This window comes from Trematomus bernacchii, unplaced genomic scaffold, assembly GCF_902827165.1.
Source record: "Trematomus bernacchii unplaced genomic scaffold, fTreBer1.1, whole genome shotgun sequence".
Lineage (NCBI taxonomy): Eukaryota > Metazoa > Chordata > Actinopteri > Perciformes > Nototheniidae > Trematomus > Trematomus bernacchii.
The window spans coordinates 136,387-156,838 of NW_022987562.1; the positions used below are offsets into that span (position 1 = coordinate 136,387).

Here is a 20,452-nt window from a genome sequence, read left to right on the forward strand (position 1 = left end):
ATGGGTTGGAGGACAATGTTTCCAGGAGGGGTATAATGGGTTTATTGTTTAATTTAGTAATTTAATTTCAAGATGTATTTGATAATATTTTGTTTCCATCCCAGTTGAAATCTTTCATTATTTCTTCTGTGACACATTGGTTTCAGATTTCTTTGAATTCTTGTCACGTGAATCTTTTAACCCTCACATGATCCAGAGGGCAAATGAAACTTGTCGCCTAAAAAAACTTTTTCCTACATGGTTAAGGTCTCGATTGGGTTCTGCTAAGACGTATGATTAAATGTATTGTTCGAAGTTGAGATCTGATTGGTTTCAGCACCATGGCTGAACAATGTTGCAGGAGATGTTTGTTGTGTGTTTAGGAAATTGTGGGTAAGTAAAAACACAACGCAAACAACATTTCATGGTTTCAAGAAGTTTAAAAATGATAGATAAGACTCTAAGACCTAGTGGTCGACTGTAGGCTGTTAACCCAGAATGCAAGTGCTATTTTCTACCCAGGCCAAAGCTGTTTTTCCCCTTGCAATCTTGAGGAGGGAAGATGGATCATTCTGAGGCAGACTGGAGTGTCAATGAAGGCAGCTGGATGACTTCCAGTTATTCTTCCACTGCTATTGTCTTATGGGTTTGGGTCAACACGAAGTACAAAACCCAAAACTTCTGAGATGATTTACAGCCAAGTATATTAGTAATCTCAACACTCCAGAGAACATATAGAAGATCCACCGTTAACTGTTCTTTTACTGAAGTCTCAGTTTTCTGACTACAGTTCAGTCCAATTCAAATGATAATGATGTTGCTTCAGATGTCATCAAGGGATTTTGCTATGAGATGGGACATTACAGCATGAAGGCTAAGATAGATATTCCATCTAAAGGCTACGCATGGAGATCGGAACGTGCACATCCTGAAGAAGTGTTTACTGGACAATATAACAGAAGTAGAAAGAGTGGACGACAGTTACATCTTGCTATAAGTGTTTTGGAAGATTTTTCATTATGTATAATCAAGTATTAATTGTATGTTGCTTTGTTATTAGGCTATGTATGTAAGTTTGTTAAACTTGAATGGGACAAATTGATTTTTTCCTCTTAAACATACTGAGGTTTTTAAATGATTTTCCATTTAAGTAGAGTAGGATTAGCGCAATTGTCTTTTCTTCCACTTTTTGTGTTATAATCAAAAAGGTGGTTTTTTGGCTATTGTGAGTAGGTACAGTACAGGTGACCTGTGATTTCTGCCTTGAGTAAAATGATTACCCATCGATAAATATTTTTCAGAAAGTCATTTTGGGCTTTCGAGGGCGGAACTCAGTAGGTTACTTGTAATAATAATCTTTTTTGATTAAGTGATCTTAATTAATAAAAGGAGGGAGTGTTATGGCAGAATGTTTAATACAGCGTATTTATGATATTCATTAATGATCACATGGTATTCCATATGATGTGTGTTACTGAGTTGGGTCACACACAGTTAGAGAGACAATGGTCGTTCTGAATTATCAATAGATGTATTCATTTTAAGTGAGCTGACACCAAGGGTATAGGAAGTTCAGAGAAGGCCTCGGGTTATAAAAACAGTTAACCTTTGTTAGTTAACTAATCCTAAGGATGTCATGAGATGATGACGTTTAAACATATACAGGTATAGCTTTCAGAGAGAAAAACATGTGACATTTGTGTGGTTGGCTGCATGATAAAATGTGCGTGCGTTAAACATGTTTGGGGAACATGTTCGTGTGTCATTTAGAAAAGTATATCTAGGCCTGTGTTTCTTCTGTTCTGGGGAGCATTTCCACGATTGGCTGCTGTGGCAGCAGGTGATGTACTTCCCATTATTGTTTGTTTGTTGCAACAACTAAATAATAATTACTTATCAGCTATATCTGTGTTTGTGTTTTATTGATTCCTCTCTGTTTCATTCTTTCCTGTTGTGTTATGCTGGATATCTCCACAACAGTACGATAAGTCAATTTATCGATTATCGCGACAGGCCTACACACCATAGGTAGGAACCTGGCCTACATAAAAACTGCCAAATGATTCAACTCTTGTCAAACCTGCTGGGCTTTCATTTTTGGCAGATTGAACTTTACCTGTACCTATCGTTCAGATTCTAGAAACCTACAAACCTGACGCTCTGTCCCGGCAGTTTGCAGGGGATCATGACTCCACAGTTCCTGACACCATAATTCCCGCTACCAGGGTGGTGGGCGCTGTGACGTGGGAGATTGAGAGCTCAGTGAGGAACGAACAGAAAGACCAGCCAGATCCAGGTAACAGTCCGGATATCCGTTGTACCCGCTTTACCTTCCACCCGGGTATCAATCGGACCCTATCCCTCCTGAAACGTCACTTCTAGTGGACTTCCATGGAGGCGGACTCTAGTTGTTGTGCTTGCCTGCTCTGTCTGCGCCTGTAGCAAGTCTTCACACCAGGCTCCCATCGGTCGTGACACATCGACAACCGCCACCGGTTTCCGCTACCCTTTCTTCATCATCTGCCTGAGTATACAACAATAAATATGTTAAACTGTACTCCCTCTGCGGGACAATCTCTCCCAGCTGCACCGGATGTTTTTCCTGCAGCAGCTGAAGAAATTCTACCTGCCAAAGTCGATGATGGTTTCTACACCACCATCATCGAGTCCATCCTCACCTCCTCCATCACCATCTGGTACGCTGCAGCTACAGCTAAGGACAAAGGAAGGTTGCAGCGTATCATCCGCTCTGCAGACACAAACTGTTTACCCCTCTCCCCTCTGGAGGAGGCTGCGCTCCATCAGGACCAAAACCTCTCGCCACCTGAACAGTTTCCTCCCCTCTGCTACCGGTCTCATCAACAAGGGCCGGGGCCCCCACAGACACTGACTTCTACCAACCCCAGAAAAACATTATGTATTACATTAAGTCACATCGTGCGAATCTACAAATGTGGTGCACATTTCTTCTCCACACTACCTCTTTTATATCAGCACAGCTCTCCACTTTGGATATAGTACATAGTATTTTTCATGTTTTATTTGACTGTACCCAGTTTCTTAGAGAATCATATTTTCTAAAAAGGTTTTTTTAAATAGCTGTTATAACATTTCTATTTTTATTTTGTTTATGTACATATTGTTCTTTTTTCGTCTATGTATGCACCACATAAACCAAAGCAAATTCCTCATATGTGTAAACCTACTTCCGAATTCTGATTCTGATTCTCAAGTCATTTTCTGCGACTGGGTCCTGTATTTAACATAACCCGAACAATTTGCCTATGCAAACATCTGTTGCGTCTGACCTTGCATGAAGTCAGATGACAATAGCTTACTCAAAGACATTCATGAGAAACACTATGAGCTGTAACAACAGTTGCAGTCAGAGAGCAAACAACGATGGATGTAGTTCTGCTGCTGATCATGGCAGCTGCAGGCAAGTGTTTTATATATTTGGATATCTTTTTATGTCTTTATTATTTATTTCATGTAAACCTGAGGGGTGGGGAGATAAATAACTAGAGAAGACATTTCTGATCCTATTTGACAATTACTAGTTTTGCATTCTTAACACCTTTTATATTGTTTGAAAGGTACTTGCTTAAAAACAACTAAATGAAGTTCAGCTGAAAGCTACATATTTCACTGTGAATTGTTTGAAGTAGAAGTCAAAATGTATAATGATGCGCCATATTACAGTAAAGTGTGATTCAAAAAGTCAAGTCATAGCCTAAATGAATGTGTGTGTCTCTACAGGGCTGAGCGCTGTCTCCTCACATGCTGAACGTCAGTACCATTTTGTTTCTGAAGCAAAGACCATGTCTGAAGCACAGAGATACTGCAGAGAGAAACACACAGACCTGGCCACTGTAGACAGCATGGAGGTTGTGGAGCTCCTGAACGACATGGCAGGCCAATACAAACAAGTGAGGTCACTTTTCTCTGTCTTTCAATTCAAATGAATTACATTTCTTTTAGAGTCAAATTTAAAAAGGAGAGATTATTACAGAAAGATAAACCTGTTTTAAAGTCCTATGAGAACCTGAGTATTAAAACAGAGTTGAAAATGTTTTAAGCCAAAGCTATAGCATAAAACCCTGTAATAAAGTGGAAGAGGTTCAGAGTAACAAGGCTGTAAATGAATGTTGACTTGAGGGGATTCCCATCAGATCACCATGTACCAAGGCTGGTCTCATAAAGGCAAACCTTCTCTTTATTAAACATACACATTTTATTGAGCAGCAGCTTTAAAAGCTTCAACAGGATGTAATAATTATAATAATTTGTTGCTTTCAGTTAACCTGGATAGGGCTGTACGATGTTCGGGACACCTGGAGGTGGTCGATGTCAGACCCAAGCTTCTACGGACCGGGGGAGACGGAGTTCAGACCATGGGGGACTGGACAACCAGGCAACAACCACGATGAACAATGCACAACTTTTCGTTATGGAACAGGAACATGGGATGGTCATCCTTGTAATGCCCCCCTCAAGGTGATCTGCTTTGATGTCACAGGTAAGAATATAAACTTAAAATTAATATTACACATTTAAAATCATATTTTAAGCTTCTGAAATACAATGCATTGGTCTTTATCTAACTAGCGGTTCACAACCGTTTTTCTTTGTGACTTTTTTTTCTTTTGTTAGCAGTTCCACTAAAGACATTTCCCTGTTCACTAAAATTCTCACATGGTTCCATTTAAATGATAACATAAAAGGAAATTATGTATATACAAGTTTCTGCAAACTTGCTTTAGAATTGTAGGTACGTTTTACATCTTATACATCTGTGCTAAACAGAATAAGAACAATATAGAATCAATATAATTTGAATGAAGCTTTAACCTGTAACACAGTATATTCACATTGTTGTACTCCTGCTTTTACTAAATATCTGAATATTCCACCACTGATTCTACTAAAGTTTCTTGCCAACATTCATGTGTTGAAAAACCCCAGAACTACAAATTACAAAGTACACATTTGTGGGATTTAAATGTAATATTTTATATTATAAAGGCATCAATACCACCAGAGATGTGGCATTGATGTCAGGCTGTATGTCGTGGTGCCTCTACTCAGCTTCTCTGGGGTCCATTTTCAGGGCCGAATGCAACATTTGTCCCTATTGACAGCAGAATGACATGGACTGAGGCCCAGAGCTACTGCAGAGAACACCACACAGACCTGGCCAGTGTGAGAAACCGGGCGGAGAACCAGCAGCTTGTTGAGCTGTCACCTGGACATAGGGCCTGGATCGGCCTTTACAGAGACTCCTGGAAGTGGTCCGATGGAAGCAACTCCTCCTTCAAGTACTGGAAAGTAAATAAACCTGACTACATAGCTTCAAAGGTTTGCGTGGCTGCAGCTTTCGACGACTCTGGAAAATGGGAGGACTTGGACTGTGGAGTGAAGAAACCATTCATTTGCTACAGTGAGTAAAATTCACAGCTACGTCAAAGCAAGTGATGATATTGAGTCTGATGAAAAAGAAGACACCATAAACGTTGTGACTGATGAAGTTTGTTTGTGTTTTTAGCTGTGCCTGTTTCAATGAAAGTGATAAAGGTGAGTGTGGAGAAACCAAACGGTGTGGATCTGAACGACCCCGCTTTTCTGGATGCGATGTTGGTGGAGGTAAATCATGTTTTCTACTTTTATGCAAAAACATCAATCACCAGAAAGGACATTCACATGACATGAGAACAAGAGACGAAAGAGGTAGGAAACAAATAAATAACTATTAAAGAATAATGAATTCAACGAAAGAAAATGTAGTAAATGAATTTAAATATGAATGAAATGGACCAAGATGAACATGAATGAAATTCTATATCCATTATACATTCAATACTTTGGCCACAAATAACAGGACCCAAGCATTTAGTAAGAAGACGTGTAAATATGTGCAGAAGTAAATAGCAGAAACTTAGCCACATGCCACCAAATGCATTAGGAAAATGTACAAATACTATTCCATAACCTGAGGTAAGCCTTTACACTGGAAGAAATAAGGGGAACAACTACCATTTCAGATGAGTGAACTAAAGATAAATCATCTGTTTTTATAGGAACGATAATGAAAATGAGTTTTGTGTCTCAGGCGAAAAAGAAGCTAAGGGCCCAGGGATTGGACGACAACGTCCAACTGGCCTGGAGGAAGCAGCCGGATGGACAAGTCTTCCACAAGGAGGAGGAGAAGAAGAGGGATGAGCTCTAAAGCTGAATTGCTGTGTCGGCTTTTATCAGAGAAAAGTGTATTTCTTTCCTCAAAGTCCTCGTGTTACAGAATACAGCTGCAACAATGATCTGAATAATCAATTAGTTACGATCATTTTGATAGAAGATAGAGAATCTAATGCTTTTCCTTGTTATATATGGTTATGAATTTAATATGTTTAGGGTTTTTACTATTGAATGTGTTTGCTTGGCCGGTGGGAGATAATAATAAAATGTTTGGCTTTTGTTGAATTCTGATCAAGATTAAATTATCAATAAAAAAATTACCTTTAATGACATTTCATACAAAAATCTGTTTCTTTATTTGCATCCTAATTATAGTTTTTTTGTCTCACAATATCTTCAAATGAGTTATGTTGAAAACAGAAACAGGCCGTGCATTTCACACCTAGGCCTTCAGTAGTGTATACCTGAATGAACCCACCTCCTAATAGCATTATTATGACGTCACGGCTATAGAAACCATTAATATGATACATTAACGCAGTATAACAGGGCGCTGCATCACAGACAGGTTTCTAATGTAGAGAGAATGAATGCCATTACTAAAGCAAGAACACCAACCAACACAATTCAACAAGCCTCCTTTCACTGCTGCACCGCACATCATCTCTAGCAGAAGCAACAATATTTACTTAATAAAATGACAAGAAAATATCAACAATGTTAAATAAAAGTCATTATAGCCATTACTCACCAATACGTTTGATTATTTGTTCCCAAAAACCATCCTCCTTTCTTTCTGAAGAGTTCAGTTACTGTGTTGTTCAGATTACCTGAGTGTTTCAGTTCCAATAATAAGTCCCGTTCTAACGCCATGGAGGCTGATGCTGGAAGTCGAGTCAGTTCAGTCGTATTTCTGTCAAAACCAGTGGCGAGCCGTCAGGGCCCTCTAGGCCCTCTGTGAGGGCCTAAGATATTCCAAAAAATAATATTTAAAAACATTAAAAAAAATATATTTTTTTTAAATATATATTTTTTTAATATTATTTTTGTTATATTTTTCATTAGTTTTACCGAAAAAAAACTTGATTTAATAAAATAACATTTCCAAAGAAATAAATCCTTCGAATCTGCCTGTTCAGTCTCTGTTTGAATGTCAGTTACTATAGCGGGCCTCTCTGCGATTCACAGAGGGCCCGCTATAGTAACTGAACGAGAGAGTAATGTCAAATGACAGTACAATTGACCAATCATATCTTCCCTCTAAATGGGTGGGTTTTATTATCGCGGACTTTATGACGAGTTCCGCCCGCTGTGAAACTTTTCTTGTTTCCATAGCAACAACAACTTCCTGTCAACAGCGTGAACTCGCCTTCAAAATAAAACCATGCCAAATTACACTTAAGACATACAACTGCAACGAAAGTAACAAACACAATGCAATATCATTTTCAATGTCAAAGAACACAAATTGGGTTCACAGGTGTTGTTTTGTGTGGTAGAGGGTCGCTGTCATTGATGCGTTTTGCACCCTGGGCCGTTGTTTTGATATTCCGCTGAAGTATACGCTGTGCCGTAATAACTCTTTTTTTTTCTTTTTTTCGAGGGAAGGGGTGGGGGTCAGAGGGCCTAGGTATAAAGCTCACGGCTCGCCACTGGTCAAAACACATTGTGGAATATAGGAATGAACAGAGTCCTGCTTCTGACACTGCTCAGTTCTCTTTATACATGAACCTTCCTAAGAACAGTTCCACCTCAGCCACATCCATCATGGTGCACTTTGTAATGGAGGGTATGTCCTCTTGTTGTCGTGTGCTACCCTTTACTCAATCTTTATTCTTCTTTATCCAACTTCCACCTTCAGGCATCCTATATCAACTCTCTGTCCTACAGCGCCCTCTGGCTACAGTAACAGGACACAACATTTCCCCTTTTCTTGAAGGAATAACCTCCTACTGTATGTAACTCAGTCAAATGAAATATTGTAGTTAACACAGCATCCTGTAACTCAAGACAATGAAATCAACATATTAAACCATAAAGTATTACTGGTTCTTAGTGCAAGACTTGAATGCAAACTCAGGTTACTCTTAGTATCTAGTAACAGTGGCGAGCCGGCAGGGCCCTAAGATATTCTACATAATAATATTTAAAAACATTAAAAATATATATTTTTTGACATTTTATACATTTTGTATAAAAGTCACGACTCACCACTGAGTTCCAGCATCTCAAAAGTGAATATTTTCTGGATTTCTTTGTCTTTCATGATGTATTCAACTTTAAACATTTAAAGCCAAAACAATCATTTGGAAAAGGACAAAAAACCAACAATAAAAAACACACTTTGAGCAGTAAATAGGTACATTTTGGCATTCGACACTTTATTCACAAACTAAAACCAATCACTGTATCCAGGTCAGTGGTGACTGTACAGGTGTGTTAGGTCAGGATTAACTGGCTGTACATCGTGTGTCGTCGCTTCACACCGTGAACCCTTTATTGGTCCATTCATCCCTCCATCCTCCAATCAAAGTGCTCAGGAGTTTGTCCTTCAGTCTGTGTGTGTGTGTGTGTGTGTGTGTGTGTGTGTGTGTGTGTGTGTGTGTGTGTGTGTGTGTGTGTGTGTGTGTGTGTGTGTGTGTGTGTGTGTGTGTGTGTGTGTGTGTGTGTGTGTGTGTGTGTGTGTGTGGTGTGTGTGTGTGGTGTGTGTGTGAGTCCATTTCAGAACCAGGACTCTTATCTGAAGTTTCTCAGCTGGTCCAGAACGTTTTTTTCCCCTAGATAGTTGTTAGACAGCAAATAGCACCGCAGAGCAAATACTATGATCATTTGGGGTTAAAATAAAAGAAATCTCTATAGACAGCAGACTGGCTGCACTCACACAGGAAGTAGAAATCACCCGGAAACACTTTTACACTGTTAGAAGGAAAATAACATCATGAACATTTCTATAGCGACGTGTGTTTCCTGTTCCTTAGATTAACATGTGGTCAAAATAGGATTTTATATATGATCTAAGACATAATAAATGTGTATCTGTGTATCCAAATCAAAGAGTCGCTGCTTTCTTTCTAGCGTGGAAACTCAGTGATCAAACAGACAGAAGTTCATTACAAGCGAAACAGACCAGATGCGGTACAGAAAAGGTTCAAAACACACTGCTGTATTTTCATGAATGTATTAACACTTGCGCAGTATTTAATCCCTAAAGTCACATGTTTGTGTATTTAGTCCCCTCATCCACAGGGATTTTTCCTGCACCTGCAAACCACAAGTACGGACCTGCTTCCTGTACATGTATCTGCCACCCTTTATCATACTTTTCTTAATACTGTTGACGGACAGTTATTTCCAAAGCGTCTGTAGATACTATTCCTCACATTGTAAATGCCTCTGCTGTCTTTGCTGTTTTTATCTCCGTCACTTTTTTAGGGCATTATTAGTCGGCTCTATGGAATGCCGTTTAAGCCAAAATTAAATAAATAATTAAATAATACATATATAAATAAATATGCCTATGAAATAAATTCTGAAATAAATAAATGAGGCAATAAATAGATATAAATGTAAATTTAAATACACATTTATTTATTTCATGGGACTTTTATTTCACAATGCCACATTTCCATTTCTTATATTTAAATTAACGGGCGTGGTTAGCTCACAGATCCAGACCAAAGCAACAGCACCACAACACTGGCTACTCAAGAAGAGGAAGAAAAAGAAGGAGAAGGACTACTGAATAAAAATAAGGCAAACTACTAAATTAAAATAAGGCGGGGCAGACAATATGGAAGACGTCGGTGGACTCCAAGATGCCGTGCTATCCTTGGCAGATCAAATTGATCAACACGGTTTACCAAGGGATACTATTTTGGCCCATATTGAAGACTTTTTTGAAGTACTCGGGCGGATAAGTGCTCTTTGAGATATACTATAGACACGGATGGCGACCTTTTAAATACTTTGACACTGATTGAGCACCGTGTTTGCGTGGAAGATGTCCAATGCCCCTTTTCCACCAAACTGGTTCCGGTTCAAGAACCGTTCTTGTGCTTTTCTGGTGCTTAACTGGTTCTTCTCTGTAGCACCACTTGTTTCCACCGCTCAGAATCCGACTGGTGCTGCCACTGCTGCGTCATGACATCACCATTTACTCAGCTGATTTTCTCCCAAACGCTGCTCACAACAACAACAATGGCAGAGTTTAGTCTCCCGTTAACTCACGGCAGAGTTTAGTTTCCCGTTAACTCACGGCAGAGTTTAGTCTACCGTTAACTCACGGCAGCGGCCGCTGGAAAGTCTTCACTGTCCGACTGTCACACAAGCAGCTGATAAATATCCCCCATACCCATAAGTGAATGTGTTTCAGTAAGAATTGAAGCTGTTTGGCATCACAACGGTGTTATGAAAGTGTCTCTGGTATAAAATGGGTGATGTTAGCATAGCAACCGAAACTAATCTGACTAGCTTGTTGCTATCCTATTGTGGCACAAGCGGTTTTCTACAGGCACATTTGACTTATTAATCAGTGTCAACCCGTTTTCCTGACTTTATTTTTTTTCTCATATTTTTTTATCTCTCTTAAACCGTTATCCCGACTCTTTTTTCTTTTCTCTCTCTCTTTTTTTTCCGTGTCCCTTTAGGGGCTCCGTAAGAAGCAGAGACCTAGGTAAAGAATACAAAAATAACAACAACAACATTTCATTCAGTCTGCCTCAAGGCCTGCAGCAAAATATTGTTTGTAGGAAGATAAGTAGATGACATTTTCAACAAGTCTTCCAAATCATACGACCAAATAGGTCGATTGTTCAAGCCCTTATTATGACCAAATAGGTCATTTGTTCAAGCGCTTAATACGACCTATAATCACGTTTTAAAGTTTTCGATCTCTAGTGCTCCCGTTGATTGCAAACGTTACAGAGGGTAGTTTATTCACAAATAACCCTCTCTGTAAAATCCTAAATTGTAGGATAGTTTGGCCTTTTCAAATGCTTTTTGATTAGATTTCTAGCGAGAAGTGTATATTGTACTTTTATAATCCACGTCCAGTGGATGTGTAGGATCTATAGTTTAATAGATATTACGAAGATGATTTGAGGTTTCGCCAGGATAACGTGTATTTGCGGCAGCTTCCATGTAAAGTTAGCGTCAACCCTCACGGGGTGAAAACAGTATTTCCGGTCTCGAAGTCTTCATAATAAAACCAATGATCAAATGATTTAACAGTGATATCTGCAGTACTCATCCACTAAAACACATCAGTTTATCCTTGTTAATTACACGACATTAATTGGTTTAAATTGTGTACAATGTTTTTGTGTTTTTCCCATAGGTTTTTCCCTTTCGATTCTGAGAGACACATTTCTTTTTTCAAAGGTTTTGATAGGCTAAAACATCTACCTACCCATAATCCTGGATGTTTTAGCCGCAATGCACGTCGGGATATGGTGTTTATGCGATATGAAATCGGAAAACATAACAAAAAAATAATAATAATACTTTATTCCGAGTGTTCTTGCTTTTCTCTTTGTCACATAACGGCATTGTAATACACGGTTCGGCTGCATTAGATATTAGACATTTGCCGCAGTTCTTTATTTATAGAGCCTTGATTAGAAGACCTCTAGACAAACTGGAAGAAATGCCGCCAAAACTGAATACGTGACGTGGATCATAAATATATCAGCAATTAAACAACATCTTACATTTCTTTTCACACAATCCTTGCAGTATCAACACTAATTCGGCTAATTCGGCTGACTTTTATATTTGATCCAATTGGTAGATAGGTTATATTTACACCATGACGGTGCACAGCTGATAGAAAGGGACTTGTAGTTTTTAAAGATATTACTGATTTTCTTTGAATTAAAGAATGTAATATACTGAGTTGAGAGAATAGTCAGGGGTTTTGGGTGATGGGAGACACATCTATGGAATCACAATTTCAATAGCTGATATTATTATGTTTTATTAACTAGACCACTGGTTTTTTAACCCGCACCGCCTAGTGGTTAAAGCACGTTATTGAATTTTGTTGTTGAATGTTATATTTGATGAAAACATTTAAATATTAAAGGTGGGGTAGGTAAGTTTGAGAAACCGGCTCGAGATACACTTTTTGTTATATTCCATGGAATGCTCTTAACATCCCGATAGCAATGAATATATGAAATGCTTTGACAATAAATACATACAAAAATATTTAATCTGTGGAAGCCGTAGTACTGTAAAAAGCACGACCAATCATTTTAGCCGGGCCGGCTAAAGTAACTGGATGGCCTACCTGCCTGTCAGACTTCCATCTGTGCACAAACTTATCTCGTGCCCTCATTGGTCATGTGCGCGTTCGTGTGTGTTGAAGGAGGGGCTCTATAAGGAAGTGGCAGATTTTTTCCGGCTGTGTATTTCCAAATTCTAGCGATCTCGAGCTGGTTTCTCCAAAATTACCTACCCCACCAGCCTACATACAAAATAGGGGGAAAGTAGAAGGTCAATGATAGAAATATAGAATAGAAAATATCAAGAAGATACTGTAGTGATCTCTACAATAAAACAGTTTAGTGCAGGACGTCCACAGATATTAATAGGAGGATGTGCAAAACAGACAAACTAATAAGGCTTTATTTAAACATTAAAGAATACTTTAAGTTAAGGTCTTCTTTTGAATAAGAAAAAAAAGTTGGGGGTATCAACAGATAAATATTAAAGGACCCATGTCATGGCCATTTCCACTGATCATAATTCCATTGTTGAGGTATACTAGAATAGATTTATATTGTGCATTTTTCCAAACTCAAGGGGACGGGTAATAACCGGAAAAGCATGACATGGGACCTTTAAGTCTGACAAAGTACTTAATGTCTAATATATTGCATAGTTTATTTTGGCACTTGACAATCACCTTCCCTGAATTTGACTCAGGTGTAACTAAAGTCTGATTTAAGGGTTGTTTATATTTCACAAAAATAAATGTAGTGGAGTAAAAATACCAGGTTAACCTCTGAATTGTAGTGAATAGAACAAAGTAGAACAAAGTAGTACATGCTGCTGTAACAAAAACATTTCCCAACTTGGGATCAATAAAGTATCTTATCTTAAGATGATCGATGGCTACTGCCATATTTGCAAAATGTGCCTCTGAACCTTGACAAGTGCATGTTTCAGGCTTATCAATTAACAACAGGAGGGCTCACAGACATAAGACCAGCTGTTAAATAAAGCTCTTCTGACCTTAGCTGTCATGTGGGTATATTAATGCTGCCCATTATGGACACAAGCAATTTTCACCCATTTATTAATTATATGTTTTAAATTTGATAACACCACTGTGTTTCGTATCCCCTAAACCTCCAGGGGTGGACACAGTTTAATACTGGCAACATCTAATTGTGGGAAATACGAAAACGTCTTTTAAAACTACAATTCCCAGTAGAGACGTGCCATAGAACATGTTGCGAAACACACAATAGCCAGCATGTGTAGTTCTGGGGGGGGGGGGGGTGGGCTGGACCCGTTCGAGTCCAGTTTTGGATAGTCTGCCGTGGTTCCATTCCATTTCAAAGAGCTGTTTGACGCTCGGCATAACCTTGTCGCACTACCACTCCAACATCCGATCACAGAGCTTGAGGACTAATCACGGGGTTTGTAAAGCAAGGCGGATGTTGTAGTCCCAAATGATAGCTGAGGATTCTGGATAGTGTAGTGTCTTCGGAAACTCTGTAGTTTCTAAACTCCGAAAAAACTATTTGTTTCTCCGAATAGAAGGTTAAAAACACAAAAGCATTGTACACAATTTAAACTAATCAATATTGTGTAATTAACAAGGATAAACTGATGTTGTTTAGTGGATGAGTAATGCAGATATCACTGTGTAATCATTTGACAGTGAGGGGAATACTTCCGGTTTTATTATGAAAACTTCGAGACCGGAAAAACTGTTTTCACCCACGCTAACTTTACATGGAAGCTGCATACACGTTCTCCTGGCGAGACCTCAAATCATCTTCGTAATATCTATCAAACTATAGATCCTACACATCCACTGGACGTAGATTATAAAAGTACAATATACACTTCTCGCTAGAAATCTAATCAAAAAGCATTTTAATGGCCAAACTATTGCACAATTTAGGATTTTCCAGAGAGGGTTATTTGTGAATAAAAGAATCTCCGAAGCGTTTGAAATCAACGGGAGCATGTTGTTTCTTACACGACCACTAGAGGTGCTACACTTTAAAACGTAACTCTGGGTCTTAATATGCGGCTGAACAATCGACCTATATGGTCGTTTTTTGTAGGAGGACAGGCTGCCACCAACATGAATATAAACATGGCACGACATAAACCAGTCACACGTCTAATTTATTCTCTAATATTCCCTATACTTAAAACACATTTGCTAACATGTGCCCATTTGTTATCATTGTGTGCGCTGGCGTTAACATGGACGTCATAATGTGGCTTCTTTCAGGTTCTGGTCTGTCGAGAACAAATTCTGTTCTTAGTGTGAACCAACACTACAAACTGAAATATCCCCAGGACAGAACTGGAACAAATCTCAGTGAAAAATACATTGGCCTTTACTTGAACCCCCCCTGTGGCCCCCCTTCGAAAGAAGAATCTACGATCATATATCTGATAGTGTTGAATCAAAGACTGATAAAAACAACTATGTAAAACAAGACCCGAGGAGACAGACATTGGAGGCAATGGTGGTTGCGATGCTATCTCTGTGAAAAAAACGTGTTTGCCATGCCAGAGTCTCGTCCTGACACGATACCAGCGTCGCTGCTTGGTAAAAAAAACAGGAAATGTTATTTTTTGCGGGTATATATAAATATGCAGATGCAGAACTTTGATCATTGTCAGTTGAAGCAAGCTGCACATCAGAGATGGAGAGCCTCATGGAAAAAATCGCCACTGGGAAGATGAGCGCCTACGCTGTGATCATATTTATCTTTACCTACAATATTTTGCTCGACAGGGATTTTGCCTGCACCTGCAAACCACAAGTACTGACCTGCAACCTGTACATGTCTCTGCCACCCTTTATAATACTTTTCTTAATACTGTTGGCGGACAGTTCTTTCCAAAGCGTCTGTAAATACCATTCCTCACATTGTAAATGCCTCTGCGGTCTTTGCTGGTTTTATGTCCAACACATTTTAAGGGCATTTTTAGTCGGCTTGCTGTGGGTTGCTTTTTTGTTCCTCGATGGAGACTGGTATGTTTGCTGTTTGAATGACGGCTCTGAACAACAGGCAAAGTTAGCCTGCGTAGATAAGAGGAATATCACGGTCAACGACAAAGTTCTCAAATCTGAACTGAAGAACAAATCCCGGGTGAGTGCTTCCACTCTGGATCTACTTTATCAGCATCAGTTTGAAGTAATGCTGTTGGATTATAACCATCTTTCTTTCTTTCTTTCTTTCTTTCTTTCTTTAGGCTATCGGTGGCGGTATTCTATTTGGAATTGTTTTAGTGGCTTTCGTCTTGCCATTGTGTGTCAGATGGACATGCTGGGGAAAAAAAACAGAATTCTTTTTCAACAAAAGATTTCTGTATAACAAACTGATTATAATAGAGGAGGGCAATGTGCTGAAAGAGGTTCTGAGGGAATCAACAAAAGAGAAGTTGACTGAAGGAATCCAGAGCAACATCCATGCACAACAATGGGAAGAGTGTTTCAAAGTTGCCAGAGGGCTGATTGTAGATGACCCCCCTGAAGTACCAGGAGGAAGCACTGACCAACGAGAACAGGTAATGGGAAAAAAGGTAAAGAATAAAAAAATAACAAGGGATGTTTTCATTCAGACGGCCTCAAGGCCTGCAGCAAAATATTGTTAGTAGGAATCTTAGTCGTATGGTAACAGTCGTGATTTTTCAAAACTTGTGTTAGGGTAAGGGTTTAGGGATAAATCAGATTAAAACCTCTAAAGTTAAAATCTGCAGGTTTACTGATTATGAAGAATGAAAACATTTTTTTTTTAATAACTTGCAACAGGCCACATGATTAACATTTTGCTATTAAATCAGCAACTGCAAAACGTCTGGTTGTTAGCAAGTCGCTTTATCTTAGTGTTTATGGTAGACTGGATTTTTAAACCTATTTTGATATTAGGCTCAAAACCCGAGCCTTTGCAGCAGCTGGCCCTAGGCTGTGGAACAGTCTGCCCCTACTGTACATGTGAGGTCGGCCCAGACTCTAGGGGTTTTTAAATCCTCACTGAAGACACACTTCTTCTCCCTGGCCTTCTAGTCAGAGCGGAGCACGACACCTGACATTTCCCTGTGTTTTGTTTTTATATTTCTGTTGTAAATTATTTTCTTTTCTTGTAATTGTAGTAAAGTGTTTTTATTACATGTACAGCACTTTGGCTCGACCAACATTTTTAAATGTGCTCTATAAATAAAACTTGATTTGATTTGATTTGATTAGAATGTCCTTTTTATGTTAAAAATCATCATCACTTTTATTTAAATAAATGTAAATGCTCTGTGCTCAATGTGACAGGCGTTGGTGCCAGACAGTCTGCTAGTGTGTTTGTTTTTTTCACCTCCTGCTCTATTTTCTCTGTCCAGGGTGGTGAAGTTCAGGGTGGTGAAGTCCAGGGTGTTGCAGTCCAGGATGATGCAGTCCAGGATGATGCAGTCCAGGGTGTTGCAGTCCAGGATGATGCAGGCGAGAGTATGCCCTTGCTCTCTTTATCTACACGGGCTTATAATTGAGGAGGCACACCCTGAAGAGATCTGTCTCTCCATGGATCCTGATCTGATGCTGACGGCAGAGCTGAAGTGTACCTTGTTTAAAATGTCAACTATAAAATGTGTTATGTGAGGTTTAGGACTTTAGGTGGTACATCTCTTCATCACGTAGTTCAGCTTTATTTAGGTTTATTGGTCTTTGCCCCCCCCCGATTTGATTTCTGTATAAACTGTATAGTGGATCTAGGCTGCAGTAGCTCAGTCTGGAGGGGCGCCGGTTTACTACACCTTCATGCATAAATATGGCTTAAAATTATTGCAATTAAAGACATTTTTTGTCAATATGACATCATTTATTTTGCTTTTACTTAGAGGTACTGAATAGTAAGGATTTAAGAATGTTATACAAAAACTTGCTTGATAATGATCTGATGCAAATCTGGTTTTAATTAAATAATAAATATATATTTTGATTGAGTTCAGTAAACTTTCTATTTGAACATTTTGTTTTTGTGTCCTTTGTGAATTTTCTTTTTTTACATGTAATTAAAATGTTATCAAATCAAAATAAATCAAAACATGTTAAATAGATCGAGCAGGATATTTTCATGCATGCTTTAGGATAAATCATTTCTGATAATACTGAAACATGACTTGAGGTGAGTCAATATTTATGAGGTGAAAGCGAAAGAAAACAAGTTTAGGATGATTCTGAAATGTTTTATATATTTGTTGGAACATTTCCAGAGTGATCCATGACGGCACACAGCACGGTGTCACTCACAATGACGGTGAACGGCTCTGACTAAAAAGAGCCTTTTTAAAAATACAGAATATGACAAAACACCAACAATCAATACTAAATCTGAGCCAGTTCCAATCCCAGTTGTATAATAACATACTGTACATAAAATACAAACGTTTATTTTCTCATACATCTGTGCAAAGATCCCCAAATTCCCTCGAACACCACCACCGACAAAGTGCATAACTGGAAGAACACTGTATGCTATGCATATCTTCAACACTCACATACTGGAGGTTTTACTAAAGCACAGGACAGAAGGAGTCATTATATGACAACATCCAATGGAATTAGCTTAACGTAACACATGACACCTTACAAACATCATCACACACTGAGTAAAATGTACAACTTGCAACAAACAGATATGCATGCAACATATGCATTTATATCATCATATTATCTTCATACAATACAAGAGTAATCCAATGACCATATATATTATATTCACAATCAATATATTACATTTCTGTTTCTGGATAATTGACAGTACCATACCTGTGGTTTTGCAGGATGAAGCCTGTTTACATGCTGCATATACTTTACATGAAACAAACCTAAGTTCTGATCCATCACAATTTGTTTAGGAATGATTTGTTTGTTGGTGCATTCAAGGACAATGCGACATTTGAGAATCAGCTCATGACAATCTCTGCTCACAAAGGTCATTTGGTTAGAGAATAAAACCTAGAAGAAGCAGATAAGCAGATATTGTTGTTGTGAAAATAACTTTTGTAAAGTTTCTTACACTTAAAATGTTGTTCTTCCACATTCAAGGATACTGGCGTTTCCCAAAGAACCTGAACACACCATTGAGACAATAACAATCCCTATGATATGTGAGGAATCTTAAATATGTATAAGGATTATTTGATATCAAACTTAACACAAGCTGATCCCTGACAGAAATAAACAAATCCATGTATATCTTATTTTGGATTTGTTTTAATTTGTTTTATAAAAGTTTTAATAATAGGACTATTTTTGCTTGTTTTCCGCAATGTATACCTCTTACTGTGTTTATGTATGCACCACGACACCAAGTCAAATTCCTCGTATGTGGAAACCTACTTGGTGTTAAACCCGATACTGTTTCTGTTTCTGAAGTGATCTCAGGTAACATAAAACATACACAACATGAATTTTCGAGGCTGAAACTTCTGCAAAACCACAAATATAGCACTTTAACGACAGCATGAAGGCATCACCCGCCTAATGCATGGAAGTGACACACAAACGTGCATGTAAAAAAATGAAAAAGTCCACCATAAAGTCCACAGTATTGGGTGTTAGGGGGGGGGGGTCCGTGCTCTAGCCCAGGCCCTGGTCCTGGCCCTCTGTGTGCCGGCGGCTGGTGCGTTTGCGCTGCTGCTGCCGGGGGCTCAGCTGCTCCCAGTACGACTGGCAGTACTGGTTTATCAGTCTGATCTCTGGAGGGAACGGCGTGGAGGCGAGGGACGACTGAGACGCCCCCCCCGCCCCCGCCTGGCGAGTTTTGGGCTGCTCGTCCTCGTCCTGAGCGGTGAGCGCCAGCACGATGTCCCGGTCCAGGATGCGCAGCGCCACGCGGGCCACCGTGTGTTTGAAGTTGTTCTCCGTGGCCAGGCAGTGGTACAGCCCCGCGTCTGATTGGTTCAGAAACTTCAGGAGGATGCCGTGGTTCGTCTTCAGGACTCCTCCCACACGGTTGAGCTGCAGAAAAGGGAAATCAAAGTTAGATTAGATTCCTTTATTGTCACTACAGAGAGTACAGCGAAATTCCAAGCATTCCCGATGGTGCAATCCAGAGATGGTTAAAGTACACACATCCTTTACTCAAGTAGAAGTACAGATACTCGTGTTTAAAAATACTCTGGTGAAAGTAGAAGTACTGACTAAACTTCTTTACTCAAGTAAAAGTAAAGAAGTATGGGCTTTGAAATGTACTTAAGTAAAAAGTACCCATAACTAGCAGCTGTTTTAAAGAGTACCTGACCTCCCTTTATATCAATAGAACAATAATGTCATTGTTAGCTAATGAATGTTTCCATGCTGAACAACGGCAACATGACAACGTTTTCATTGGTCCCTCTTCTTTAGAGAAGACCAGGAAATGATGGATACACGGATCGTGTTCAAATCAATAGGCACGCAATGACTCTAAATAATAATGATCACGCCACCAAACACACATTCAAACTAAAGGAACCAGCCTGTTTGGGAAATGTGAGAAGTAGAAAGTACAGGTATTTGGGTTCAACATGTAAGAAGTAGAAAGTACAGGTATTTGTGTTCAACATGTAAGAAGTAGAAAGTACAGGTATTTGTGTTCAAAATGTAAGAAGTAGAAAGTACAGGTATTTGTGTTCAACATGTAAGAAGTAGAAAGTACAGGTATTTCTGTTCAAAATGTAAGAAGTAAAAGTAAAAAGTCGTCAGAAAAATAAGTAGTGGAGTAAAGTACTGATACTAGAAAAATGTACTTAAGTACAGTAACAAAGTATTTGTACTCCACTACTTCCCACCTCTGGCTATGAGTGTAATGTAGTAGTAAACAGTAGAAATGAAACAGGTTTAATTTCCTCACCACTTTCCTCCTCCCCTCCCTCTGGAACAGCCACTTGACCGAGGCCTGAGGAGAGCGAGGCTGGCACTCCAGGAAGGTGCTGCTGCCCTCCACCCCGAACTGCACCGTCTCCCTCAGACGCTTCTCCACTGCACACACACACACACACACACACACACACACACACACACACACACACACACACACACACACACACACAC

General features: G+C 39.1%; 2 protein-coding genes across 4 annotated transcripts in view; one reads left to right on the forward strand and one right to left on the reverse strand.

Annotated features, from left to right (window-relative positions):
* Positions 1 to 15,011: 15,011 nt before the first annotated feature.
* Positions 15,012 to 17,388, forward strand: LOC117477463. 3 transcript variants are annotated; one of them, XM_034124138.1, is made up of 3 exons: positions 15,012 to 15,518; positions 15,622 to 15,951; positions 16,759 to 17,388. In XM_034124138.1, the coding sequence occupies exons 1-3, from the start codon at positions 15,069 to 15,071 to the stop codon at positions 16,903 to 16,905; spliced, it is 927 nt and encodes a 308-aa protein (XP_033980029.1). In that variant the 5' UTR covers positions 15,012 to 15,068; the 3' UTR covers positions 16,906 to 17,388. The 3 variants fall into 3 exon arrangements, with proteins under 3 accessions (XP_033980029.1, XP_033980031.1, XP_033980030.1); XM_034124140.1 differs by having other exon boundaries at positions 15,013 to 15,518; positions 15,622 to 15,936; positions 16,774 to 17,388; XM_034124139.1 differs by having other exon boundaries at positions 15,015 to 15,518; positions 15,622 to 15,936.
* Positions 17,389 to 17,585: 197 nt separating this feature from the next.
* Positions 17,586 to 20,452, reverse strand: part of LOC117477462 (semaphorin-3F-like) — a 39,210-nt gene continuing 36,343 nt past the window's right edge. The window contains exons 17-18 of the mRNA XM_034124137.1: positions 20,253 to 20,380; positions 17,586 to 19,378 (exon numbers count right to left, since the gene is read on the reverse strand). Coding sequence (XP_033980028.1) covers positions 18,998 to 19,378; positions 20,253 to 20,380 — 509 coding nt within the window. The 3' untranslated portion in view covers positions 17,586 to 18,997. The remainder of the gene's footprint in view (positions 19,379 to 20,252; positions 20,381 to 20,452) is intronic.

Bases quoted from the DNA above. Each gene is read 5' to 3' on its own strand.
- LOC117477463 (XM_034124138.1), top strand. From the start codon at position 15,069: ATGGAGAGCCTCATGGAAAAAATCGCCACTGGGAAGATGAGCGCCTAC. The intron at 15,519-15,621 runs GTGAGTGCTTCC...TTCTTTCTTTAG, and splicing joins AACTGAAGAACAAATCCCGG to GCTATCGGTGGCGGTATTCT. The intron at 15,952-16,758 runs GTAAAGAATAAA...TTCTCTGTCCAG, and splicing joins AACAGGTAATGGGAAAAAAG to GGTGGTGAAGTTCAGGGTGG.